General features: G+C 33.7%; 1 protein-coding gene across 1 annotated transcript in view; it reads right to left on the bottom strand.

Moving 5' to 3' along the window:
* Positions 1-12,857, bottom strand: part of LOC113450057 (contactin-3-like) — a 196,063-nt gene that overhangs the window by 100,515 nt on the left and 82,691 nt on the right. The window contains exon 3 of the mRNA XM_026721214.2: positions 6,603-6,698. Within this exon, the coding sequence (XP_026576999.2) occupies positions 6,603-6,698 (96 nt within the window). The remainder of the gene's footprint in view (positions 1-6,602; positions 6,699-12,857) is intronic.

Raw genomic sequence — 12,857 nt, forward strand, 5'->3', positions numbered from 1 at the left:
TCCTATTGTATTTTTACTTTTTTTAACTTGATTCCAATCATATAAATTAACAAAAGTCACTCAGTGATTGAGATGATGTATAAGTTGATTTGATAGTTTTTTTTCATATAATAAATATACTAGTTCAGGATTTTAATTATTATGCAATAAATACATATTTATGATGATTAATAATTTTTATGTAATACATATTTATGGCGATTAATATTTTTTTGTTTTCACAAAAATAAAAATAATTTTCAATCTTTATTAAAGGACAATATATCTTTAACAAATGCTGTAATTGAATTTGAAAATGCCAATTGTCTGTGGTTTGAGGAATAGGAACAATGACAGATAAATCAGAATTTATATGTAAATATGTGTGTTTCAATGATTCCTTATCCAACCACAGCTACGTACTCCTCCCATGATTACTGTTCTATTGAAATGACTAAAACTAAGAATGCAGCATTGTTCTGTCACTAATAATAGAACTGAAACAATTTTAAGTTTATGTCTTTTGTTCCTAGTTCGAGTTGATGAATCTCAAGGTTTTAATAAAAAACAAACATGTTTTGTCAGTTGAGTAAACCTTAAACTTTTCATATTATGAGTAAACTTTATTCTATTGTATTGGAAAAATATCTGTTGTTGATCTTGAGCAATATTTCATAGGTTATTTTGTATGTATCATTGGGTTCCTCAGGGCTCTAGTTCATGGATTGAACTTCAAACATCTTTTAATTTTTCCCATAGGATATCATGTAAAATTGGCAATGCAACCTGAAATTGACAGTTAAAGAATCTCTGTAGGCATAACCTGTAAAAACCTGTCAATCCCTCATGCATGTTAGCAACAGTTGTTCACAGTTAGGCTAGCACTTATAAACCTCCCTATCACATTTCACAGTTGAAACTTGTTGTTTTTGTTTGCTTTATATTTTACAGTGTGTATTCTAGAAGATGCCTTCTAAGGAAATAATTTCTAGTACAGTGAAGAAAGTGCAGCCTTTTTTGATTTTTTGATAATACTGCTCTGGATTTTTTTTGGGGGGGAGGTGATGAGAAAGTGTGTATTCTACAAAGCATTATGAGGAATAATTCTGAAAAAAACCCTCACCAAAGATTAAAAGACATTATTGATATATTACATTTGGAAGAAAAATTCTTCATTCTGTTTTTGCTTTTCATATCAATATTTTGTTTTCTTTATTTTAAATGCATGATGAATTAGTATCTCACATCACAGTAATACTTTATATGTACATACAGGCTTCTATAGTACTATATTTTGCAGGCAGAAATTGTATATTCAGGATAGTTTGAGGTATTAGGATTTTGAAAGACGTGTTTTGACATCTTCTGCTACTGATTATGGAGGAATCTCACATTTTTGTTTTCTACCACAGCTTTTTTTTAAACTCTCAAATTATTATTTATTTATTTATGAAGTAATTGTAAAGTAATAAATTTTACCTGCTCCACTTTAAAGTGATAATGTAGTAGGAATTTAAAATAGTGCTTTACATGTAAATAATACATGCTTTTTATTGATTAATTATGTACCATCAAATCATTTTCAGCTCCTAGCAAACACATAGATTTTCTCCATGACTATCTATCTTCATTATTTTGATTTTCAGCAGGGGTCAGTATAGCTACTTTGAGGATTGCCCCACTTGCATGATAGTTATTTCACTTAACTAGTAGACATCCAGAAGTGTTGTCTTGCCTATATACATACACACATCTGTGGAGTTGACCTAGGAAAGTCCTCACATAATCTAGAGCAGGGGTCGCCAACCTTTTGGACCTCAGGGACCACCAATCTCATAATTTTAGATCCCAGGGACCACTAACCAGTTCTGTGGGTATGGCCTAATTTGTGGGTGTGGCTTGATCATGTGAATATTATAAATAGTTATATAAATATTGAGTTTTTTTATTAAAAAAGAACAACTTTTACCCAAAATCAGGCAAAGCAGGCAGGCAGATTGAGTTGCTCACAGAATCATTCAGAAATTTATTTATCTGCCATTGGCTAGCTCAATCTGCCACATAAAATTTGCTTGCAAGCAAACTCACAAAATTAAACTCACAACACAACGTGCTTGTAAATATTGAATTTTTTATTTAAAAAAAGAGCAACTTTTATCCAAAATCAGGCAAAGCAGGCAGGCAGATTGAGTTGCTCACAGAATCATTCAGTGATCTATCTATCTGCCATTGGCTAGCTCAGTTTCTCAAATTTGCTTGCCGTGAGTCTGCACTGAATTTGTTTGCAAGCAAACCTTCAGTCCTAAGGATGTCGGCTGTGCTTAAAAGCAGAGCTGAAGATCTAAAGACTAGCTAGAAAACAAGAAATCCAACCATTTCCTGCTTCCTAGCTAATCTAAATCTTCTGGCACAGCAAAACAGATGATGGTCGGAAAAAGGAAAAACTGAAATTTAGCAGGCAAGTTTACCAGGTAAGGAGTGAGTGGGCAGGGAGGGTTCCTGCGGGCCATGTGGGCTGAGCAGCCCTTGTGTTTCTGCTCAGCCTGGATTAATTGCTTGGGGGGGTGCTCTGGGGATGAGATTTCTCTGCGGCCCACCAAAATTTTCTCACAGCCCACCAGTGGGCCATGGCCCACTGGTTGGTGACCGCTGTTCTAGGGGACATGCTTACCTCAGCTGTTCAAGGAAAATCTTTTTTTGTGCCAACAAGAACACCAGTGGAAAGATAGTGACCAATTTAAAGGAGATGAAAGAAAGATGGGAGGAGTATACTGAAATACCATACAGAAGATATGTCAACATCCAAGATATCTTACAAGATGTTCCCTATTTACAAGAACCTCTGGTACTAGATATTATAGATCAGCAGTCTAGCAATATCAAGTCAGAAGACTGCAATATATGGCACATGCTCCCCAAAGTAACTAAACAAATATATTTCCAACCAGTCACCACAAGGGAACAATTTGCTATATACTAGTCTGAGACCTGTTGAAAAAAGTCTATTTTTTTTTTAACAAGAGCTCAACAAGGTTGGAAATGTTTACACATCTGGGAGAACACTGCTCCTGACTGCAGGCATATTTACTAATAATTTTCTTAAGATCCTTAAGATTGAAACCCCATAAGATCAATGTCAATTGATCTACATCTTATCAAGCAGATAAAGGATTAAGATGTCCTAGGGAGCTAAGTATTAAGCCATGGATTGCTTTGTACTGTATGTGATAATCAACACCTTAGAACAGGGGTTTCAAACTCGTAGTCCATTGGCTGGATGCATCATGCGCTGGCCATGCCCACCTCTGGTTTAGCAAAGAGGAAAAAGTTGTGATACGTAACATGACAACATGATGCCATGAGTTTGACAACCCTGCCTTAGAAGCTTATGATATAATCAGAGTAGATCTTTGATGTGGGTCAAATAAGAAGCCCCCACATCTATTCTGCTGCCACATTCTGGAGCAATTGTAGCTTTCAAGTGGTTTTCAGTATTGCAAACCACTCAGATGCTTTCCAGACAGGTAATGGCCAGGACATAAGATATTGTGAAAAGGACCACCCAATCCAGAGGCAAATAGCATACAAGATGCTTTTGTTCAAAAGACTTGCTTGCTGATTATGTAAGAGATGATTATTCAGAAGGATTCCCAAATTGCATACAGCGCCACCCCATTAAAATATCAAGAAATAGTTTGTTATTTGGTGTAAGAATTGAGGGAAATTTACCTTTTAATTCTGATCTTCTGTATTGAGACTTGTTGTCTCTCTCTCTCTCTCTCTCTCTCTCTCTCTCTCTCTCTCTCTCTCTGTGTGTGTGTGTGTGTGTGTGTGTGTTTATCTATGCATGTATCCCTTTCTCCCTCACTTTTTAAACTGCTTGTCTAGAAGCCCATTGTGAGTTTATTTCTCCAATTCTATTCCTTTTCCTCTTGATTTTTAATTCAGCCAGCTTGGTTATAAAATTGAGAAAGGTTCATCCAATAAATTTATTTATAGATAAAATATACAAGAGACATAGGAACACTCATACAACTCTGTATAGATAAAGAAACATGTATACATAAATTAAAGAAATATTTAGTCCTTCATTTGAATGTCTAATAATTCCTCATGAGAGGGAACTTTTTTTTAATTTGATAAAAAGCAGTATGTTAAGGCATAATAGGCTGTGTATAATAAAGAGAACTACCAACAAAATAACCTGAAACATTTTAAAATGAAATGGAAAGTTCCAAATGAAAATGAGGTTTTTGCTTTTTTAATTATTATCAACATTTGACTAAAATATTGCACAATATAACATCAAACACAGAACGAGGTCTGCTGAAATCAGTGTGTTAGTGATGAAGATAATCAAGAAGTCACCAGGAGCTATCACAACATGGAGAATATAAACTATTATCTGTATGAAATTAGTTAGGCTGCAATGAATTTAATAATGACTAAGGAAATGTACAATGTAGATAAAACTAGCTTGGGTCCAAAACTATGTAGACATAATTCAATCTAAGTAATTGTGGCTATATGATATGTAAGCTTTTCTCATATATTAATTTACTAATTCAAATATTTTTTAGATTGTGATCAATTTTACAAGATTATTTAGAATATGGTCAAATTTAAAGAAACTGACTTCTGTCTCAACAACAGAAACTATATATGATTTTTCCCCATATAGATTTATACGTTAGAGACTCTGGCACCAAAAGACACATTTTGATCCTGATTCTGTGATAAATAATTCACAATATTTGGCTTTGGTTGTGTTTCTTGTGATGTGGAATAAATATTATGGCCTCCAATGTAGATAAATAGTAACTGGAATTCCTTCTATGGTCACACAGTTGGCCAGATGTTTAGACTGGATTTGGCATTTTTATCTACATATTGAGTCCTTCCCAGGAACCTGGTTAGGCAGATGTTGTTAGATGATGCTAAAGGTATCACATTATGGTTTGTCACTGTTAGCCAGATGTCTAGACTGGATTTTATCTACCTACTGAGTCTTTCCAAAGGACATGTTAGAGCAGAAACCGTTGTCTGATGTTATTGAAGGTACTATTGAAACATGTAACTTGTTTCAAATAAAGTAACTTGTTTCCAATAAAGTAATTGATTGAAGGTAATTTTTGTCAGTATTCATTGTGTTCAAGTTGTGCACCAGAGGTTTTAGGATTGTACTCAAGGCATCTATTACTAATGGTAGTGTTATTTTTGCTTTGTGAAATCACAGCTGTCAGTTCTTTCACTGAAGTTGATCTTTACATACATTAATTTTTTCTCAAGAACCTAAGGTATTAGGTATTAGTATACATGCGGATCCAAGTATATATACTACATTAATTGACAGATGAAAATTTTGTCAACACACAGATTTTCTAAGTGTTGTTCAAGAACTTTTGGTTCAGTACCTAGTGTGCCGATAACCCCTGTGACAACCTCAGTCAGTTTATGCCATAATCTTTCAATTTCAATTTTCAGATCTTGAAATCTGTCCAAATTTTGTCTTCTATTGTACTATTTCCTGATATTGACACATATTAATGATCTATATTTCCTTCTTTTCAATTTCTTTTAATGGTAAGGAAGATCCAAGATTAGCATTAAATTCTATGGATTTGCTTCAAAGTAGGCCTGCATAAGATTGTATTGTGATTAGCATATCACTATACTCTTATTCTGAATAGCAAACACTTTCCCACTTTTCCCTTTTCCTCTGTAGATGATCTTAAAGACCTTAAAATGATTTTTTTTTAAAAAAAGGAGCAGATGGAAACTTTATTGCCAGTACTTGCAGGTGTTGAAAGCACCTCCAATTCAATAACGTGAATATATCTTTTGGAAGCCATATAAAAATAAATTTCAATCCTCAGCAGTATGAACTAGGTTTATAAAATAGATTTATATTATCTATATAATAAAAATGCATAATCCAGATAGTTCTGAATCTAGTGCCAAGTTTAAAACAAACGATTTTAAATGCAGTAGAAATGATACTAGTGGATTTAACTAGATTTCTGTGTTTCTATGATTTGAGCTTTCTGCTACACTGAACTATGGGAATATTGGACACGTTACTTAGATTTCTTACATGGACTTCTTTCATGAAATAATTTGCACTGTCATTTATCAGAATAGTCAATTTTTATTCAAACCATTCCCTGACTGGTCCTTGGAACTTTCAGGACTTGTTTGTTTTCTCACAGACATTCCATTATCCAAACTAAGTAATATCAGGGTTGGCAACCAGTCATCAAGACTAGCACTGATGATGTTACCTAATTTGATTAATGAAATGTCTGCAACAAAACAACCAAGCTCAGAGACCACCAAGGACTCCTTACTTCAATCCTGAGCTACAAATATCCTCCTTTATTGAAACCATTCCCTTTCTTCCATACTTTCTTTCCTTCCGTAAGCATGCTAGTTTATTAAAATTTATATTTAAAAGTTTTTTTTAAAATAAGCACAATAGCACAATACAACAATTTAAATAATGTAATCACTAATATAGATTCAAATATGACTTTCAGAGATTCATAACATTTTCTAAGGAAAGATTGCTCTATTGCACATCAATCATTTTGGCTAATAAATGGAATAGATTCATGTTTCCTTACCTCCAGAATGAACTGGTGCTCCACAGAGGAGAACAACCCCTTGCCCTTCCCGCACAGATACAGTACTTCTTATTTTTGTTTTTAAGTGTTCAATACCTATGTTTTTTTAAGAGAGAGAGAGAGAAAGAGAGAGAGAGGGCGGGAGGGAAGGAGGGAGAGAGAGAGAGAAAGAGAAAGAGAGAGAGAGAGAGAGTTTTAATATACAGACAGCTACCAAAAGACCTATATTTGGTCCTAATCGATGATTTCCATTAACATTCAAATTAATTTTCATAAAACTATTCATTACAATAATCCAATTCTGGAATAAGGATTATTATTAGCAAATCTGCTTCATTTGGAATACAAACCAGCTTTTCTTACTCATAATTGGTATGAACATTACAACCTTGTCTTGTCCTCAATAACTGTACCAACCCAAGTATCTAACTGATGGTATTCAACTCATGATGAAGAATTTTCTTTACCTTCCTTTTCCTTTCTAGTAGAAGGAAAACAAAGGCACAAAAATTTGTGGGAACTTTACTTTTCACAGAGTATCTGAAAATTGTATTATTGTCAGGCAGCAAGAAAAATTACAATTGTAACTTGCCAATGACTTAAAACATCAGAAAGAATGACAGGATTCATTTGAATGAATGAAGAATGAAGGATTTATTGCTGAAGTAGAAAGAATTGTGAGACATAAAACTCACATGATTCCCAGAGAAAGGATGCCTTGGAGACTTTAAGGAGTGCTAGAGTTGTTTGTAATTGTCAATTCAATTTAAATCTAACCCTGGCAGAATTTAAAAACTATTGATGTGCAATCATTTAAATACATTATATGTTTTTTAAAAAAATGTGGCTAAAAAAAAATAAGATGGGATTAAAACTAATACATAAAAAATAATAAAAATACATAACAAATAAATTTGTTTAGAGGAAAGAGTTGCATGCATCAGTTAGACTGGGAAATTTTCACTAGTTTCTAAGGGAACCAAAGTTGTCATTCTCTAAATATGGTCCAAGATTAATCCAACACCTTTCTATAAACTTGAATCCACATCTGTATTTATGCCAAGTCATTTACACATTCAAAATAAGGAAGCTGAATGTGTCAGATGTCTTTTGCATCAAATTAGATATATAACGTAAAGCAACAAGTGTGTTTTTTCTCTGATCAATAATATTGATTAGGAAGGAATGTCAAAATAACAATATTCAAGGTAATTTTCAAACAGTTCAAACATTTATACGTGTGATTCTCCCCACCCCTTTTTGACAGACATTTTCCATACACGGAGAAGAGAACTGTCTGCTAGGAGAGGGTTCAGTCTGCACAGATAACTGCTTGGGAAATGGCTGGTGCCTATCTTACCACTGTATGAAAAGACTCTCATTATCTGCGGCTTGCAGTTAACGTTAATATGGGAAACTTAAAGAGAAGCATATTTCTTCTTTAGCCATCTAGTTCAAACCAACTGCTGTCCAAGTATATATCTGACATCAGTACAATCAAACGGGTTCAGAAATACTTCACGAGAAAAGTCTTGCACTCTTCTGTACACAATATAATTTCTTATGCTACTAGGGCTTGAAATTCTTGGCTTGGATAATGTAGAACTGTGTCGCTTGCGGTCAGACTTAGGTACTGCATACAAAATTATATGTAGTAATGTTTTACCTGTAAATGAATTTTTCTGTTTTAATCGCAATAATATGTACGTGAACAACTGCTTTACACTCAGTGTAAATCGTTCTAAATTTGACTGTAAAAATATGATTTCTGTAATAGAGTTTTCAAAGCCTGGAATGCCCTACCTGATTCAGTTGTCTCAGCTACAAATTTTCAGTTTCAGTCACAAATTGATTTCTGTGGACCTTATTGATACTTACGTGGTCAGTAGAGGGGGCATGCATAACTGCACTAACGTGCCTATCATCCCTGTCATTGTATTTTTATTCTCTTATTCTTGTTCTCATTTTTGTTTGACAAATTCCAATAAATAAATAAATAAATAAATAAATAAATAAAGTGACCAGTTTACTATCACATGACTATAGGAGTGGTGTAACAGCCAGATCATATCACTCATTCAGCAATATTGCAACTTCAAATGGTCGCTGAAAAGTGGTTGCTAATCAAGGCTTATCTGAAGAACATAATGTATAATCCAGCTTTATTTTATATATCTCAAATGGTGCATGTAATACTCACACATCTTATTTTTCCCCACAACATCAACCCTGGTTGGGCTGAAAGAAAATGACTGGCTCATAGTCTCCAAATGGCCTTCCTATCAAGAGAGGAATAAAAATCTCTCCATTTCTAATCTAATTTTCTAGCTGTCAAGTTACACCTAAACAAAAGAAATCAGTTACTTTTTCTCTTTCGTGTGATACAAAGACATTTCATATAATATTTTAAAATTGTATGTTATCCTCAACTCTTTGTTTGGAAATCCAAAAATTCCTTTATTAAAGGGGAGTACAAAATTTGTTCTTATGTGTTATTTTAAAAATGCAAATACATTATGATCATTTTAGAATCATTTCATCACATCTTAAAGGAATGCAAGCATATACAGTGTAACAAATATATGTATTTTTAAGTTTAATACTGAACTGTATTTCAGTTCATCTCCCTTAATTTTAGCAACTCTGTATTATTCCTTGTGAAGAGTGCAATCATGAAGAACAGACCCAAAAAATACCATTATTCAACCAAAATAGAGGTGAATCTATGGCCTTTCAAATATTGGCTAGGAAGGTTTGGCTGATGGGATCAGAAGTCTGGATGGATATATATTATATGCTCCTGTATACAAGTCTCAAAATTATCTAGTCAGAAATTTTCAGAAATTTCACAGTTGAGATCTATGCAATTATAAATCTTTTTAAATAAATTTTAAATATTTGAAAATTATCTTTCTGAATATTTAGAGAGAAACCCTGGTAGTGCAGTGTTTAAGTACAGTATTGCAAGTGAACATTGCCCACAGCCTAGAGTTCGATCCTGATGAGGATCAGCCTTCCATCCTTCTCAGGTTGGTAAAATGAGGACTTAGATTGTTGGGCAAAATATGCAAATATTTTTTTTATTTTTATTTGTTATTTGATTTGATTTCTCAATCGCTTACAAGATAATAGGTATAAGTACATATATACATAGTTTTGAATACATGAAATGGGTATATATAAGAAAAATAAAAGAAACAATAGTAGACAGTCTAAGATTAAAGTTTTGGGGGTTTGGGGAAGAAACCACAGAGTCAGGTAGAGTATTCCAGACATTGACCACTCTGTTGCTGAAGTCATATTTCCTGCAATCAAGTTTGGTGTGGTTAGCCTTGAGTTTGTATCTATTGTGTGCTCTTGTGTTGCTATGGTTGAAGCTGAGGTATTCATTGACAGGTAAGTCATTGCAATGTATTATTTTATATACTATACTTAGATCAGATCGAAGACGGCATAATTCAAGGTTTTCTAGATCTAGAATTTCAAGTCTGGTGGCATAAGGTATTCTGCAATGAGTAGAGGAGTGGAGAACTCTTCTTGTGAAATATTTCTGGACTTTCTCAACTGTGTTAATATCAGATACGTAATGTGGGTTCCAGACTGATAAGCTGTATTCAAGTATTGGTCTAGCAAATGTTTTGTATATTCTAGTTAGTAGTGTGATCTTACCAGAGAAAAAGCTACGTAGAGTTAACAACTCTTAATGCCTTTTGGGCTATGTAGTTGCAGTGGGCTCTAGCACTTAGATCATTAGAGATGAGTATTCCAAGGTCCTTTACAGAGCTTGGATCATCAACAAGATCTTGACTATTCATCTTGTATTTTATTTTCTGATTTTTTTTTGCCAATATGTAAGACAGAGCATTTATTTGTTGAGATTTAAAGTTGCCATTTGTTTGACCATTCTGATACAGTCAAGATCTTTTTGAAGGGTAGCAGTATTGTCTGTGGTATTGAACAGCTTTACATCATCAGCGAAGAAAAAGCAGTTACTCTTAATATGATCACAGAGGTCATTTATGTAGAGTATGAAGAGAGTTGGTCCTAGAACACTGCCTTGGGGGACACCACTATTGACAGGGACAGAATTTGATAGGACACTCCCAATTTTGAACATTTGTTGTCTGTTTGACAGGAATGCTTCTATCCAGTAAGCAGTTGTCCAGAGATACCATAAGATTTTAGTTTTAGTAGTTTGTCATATACCACTGAATCAAAGGATTTACAGAAGTGTATGTAGATGGCATCTATTGTTTTGCCCTGATTGAGTTGTGTAGTCCATATGTTTTTGCAGTTTAAGAGTTGCAGATTACAGGATAGTTTTTTTTCTGAAACCAAATTGTTTATTAGAGAGTAGGTTGTTTGTCTCTAAGTGGAGGATAATGGATTGGCTAATAATTGATTCCATGACTTTACAGGTGACACAGCATAAGGAGATTGGTCTCTAATTTTCAACTAGGCTGGGGTCTCCCTTTTTGAAGATGGGGATGACCGTGGCTTGTGACCATAGGTTAGGCAAGGAGCTGGTCCTGAAAGATTTTTCAAAGATTATGCTTAGAGGTTCTGCTATGGCAATGGATAGCTTTTTTAAGAAGTAGGCACATATTCCATCCGGTCCAATAGATAGAGATGGTTTTAGATTGCATAGTGCTTTTTCAACATCATCTTCTGTAAAATCAATATGAATTAGATCATTGTAGTTTTCTGTGGTTCGGCTAGGAAATACTGGGCATGATCAATTGCTGTTTACAAATACTGAGCCAAAGAATGTGTTAAAGATGTTGGCTTTAATGGTGTCATCGTTGCAGTCTTTACTATTACGTCCTTCAGGTGTGGGATGGACCTTGAGTCTTTTAGTTTGTTGTTTACAAAATTGTAAAAAGTGCGGGTGGAATTGGTGCGTAGAAGGTTTTCCTCTTGTTTAATGTGATAAATGGTGCATTCAGTCCTTATCTGGTAGCATAAATTTTTGTATCAGCTTTTGTAGTTGGCAACGTGACCAGATTTGTTTTTCCACCAGAGTGATCTCTTTTTGGATTGAAGTTTTCTTATTGTTTTGGGTAATTTGTTTTTTTTTTGGTTTTGGGAGTTGTTAATAGTTTGATGACTCTTTTGACTTCAAGTAAAAATCTGTCTTCAACAGTAAAAAAAGTCTTCAACATTATTGTATCCAGTGAATAGAGATTGCCAATCAAGGGTTGAGAGATCGTTGTCTATAAGATCATAGTTGGCCTTTTTGAAGTTATAATTGGGGAACACATCGTAGTGATGATTTTTGGTGGGCGTATGTTGAGACAAAAGTTAATCATGCTGTGGTCATTGTTGGAAAAGGGTTCTTTAGTTTGTATTTTGTAAATTAAATTCAAACTATTGCAGAAGATGAGATTGAGGCAGTTGTTAAGTCGTTAAATAAATAAATAAATTGTTAAGTTGTTAAATAATGCTAGAGAGTGTTGCAAAGTACTTTGAGTAGTATATAAAACTAAATAATTGTGCTATTATGCATGCATTCTTTATAATAAAAAGGAAAATAGAAATAGGGCAAAATGTAAATGGTGTAAAATTTGGAATCCAAGTATGAACTAGAAAGTTCTGGACAAAATTAGAACAAAAGGTGTAGCGGTAGCTCATTTTCTATCCAGTGTCTTTTCATGCAGTAAAAGTCTAGATGGCTACTGTACTGGACATTCTCAAATAGTGATTAAGCCAGTGCTACCTCCTAGATGTACATTATACACCCTATTCTGTCTTTAAGTTAATTACAAACAGGAGAAGAATATGACCTATTTCTCCTTAAGAATATTTGTTCAGAAAGTTAGAGTCTGTGTTTTTGCTTATAATTTTTCTAAAATATAGCTTCACAGATACAGATGTTCAATGGGATACTCAAAGGACACTTTAAAGTAAATGATCTTTACAATAAGGCATAATGAAAATAATGGCTTGGAGAAAAAAAATAGTTATTTTCCAAAGTGTAATTTTATTTTTAACACTAAAAAAAAGTAACCACAGATGTCTACCCAAGCCACTTAACAGCATTTTAGTATCTCACCATTTTAAAGGACAATTTGTTGAATGTGGTAGAAGTAGTGCTAATTTGCTGTTTGGGTTATTTTAATCTTTAATATAATAACAGAAATGACATTTTGCTAATGTAATAGCAAAACTGACATTTAAAAAAAATGTACACAACTGAAACACAGAGCTTAAATTTCCCTGAACATTTCTTGGTATCCCTGAGCAACAATTCAATTT

This window comes from Pseudonaja textilis, chromosome 2 (genome assembly GCF_049901715.1).
Source record: "Pseudonaja textilis isolate UNSWEBS1 chromosome 2, rPseTex1.2, whole genome shotgun sequence".
NCBI classification, from domain to species: Eukaryota; Metazoa; Chordata; class Lepidosauria; order Squamata; family Elapidae; genus Pseudonaja; species Pseudonaja textilis.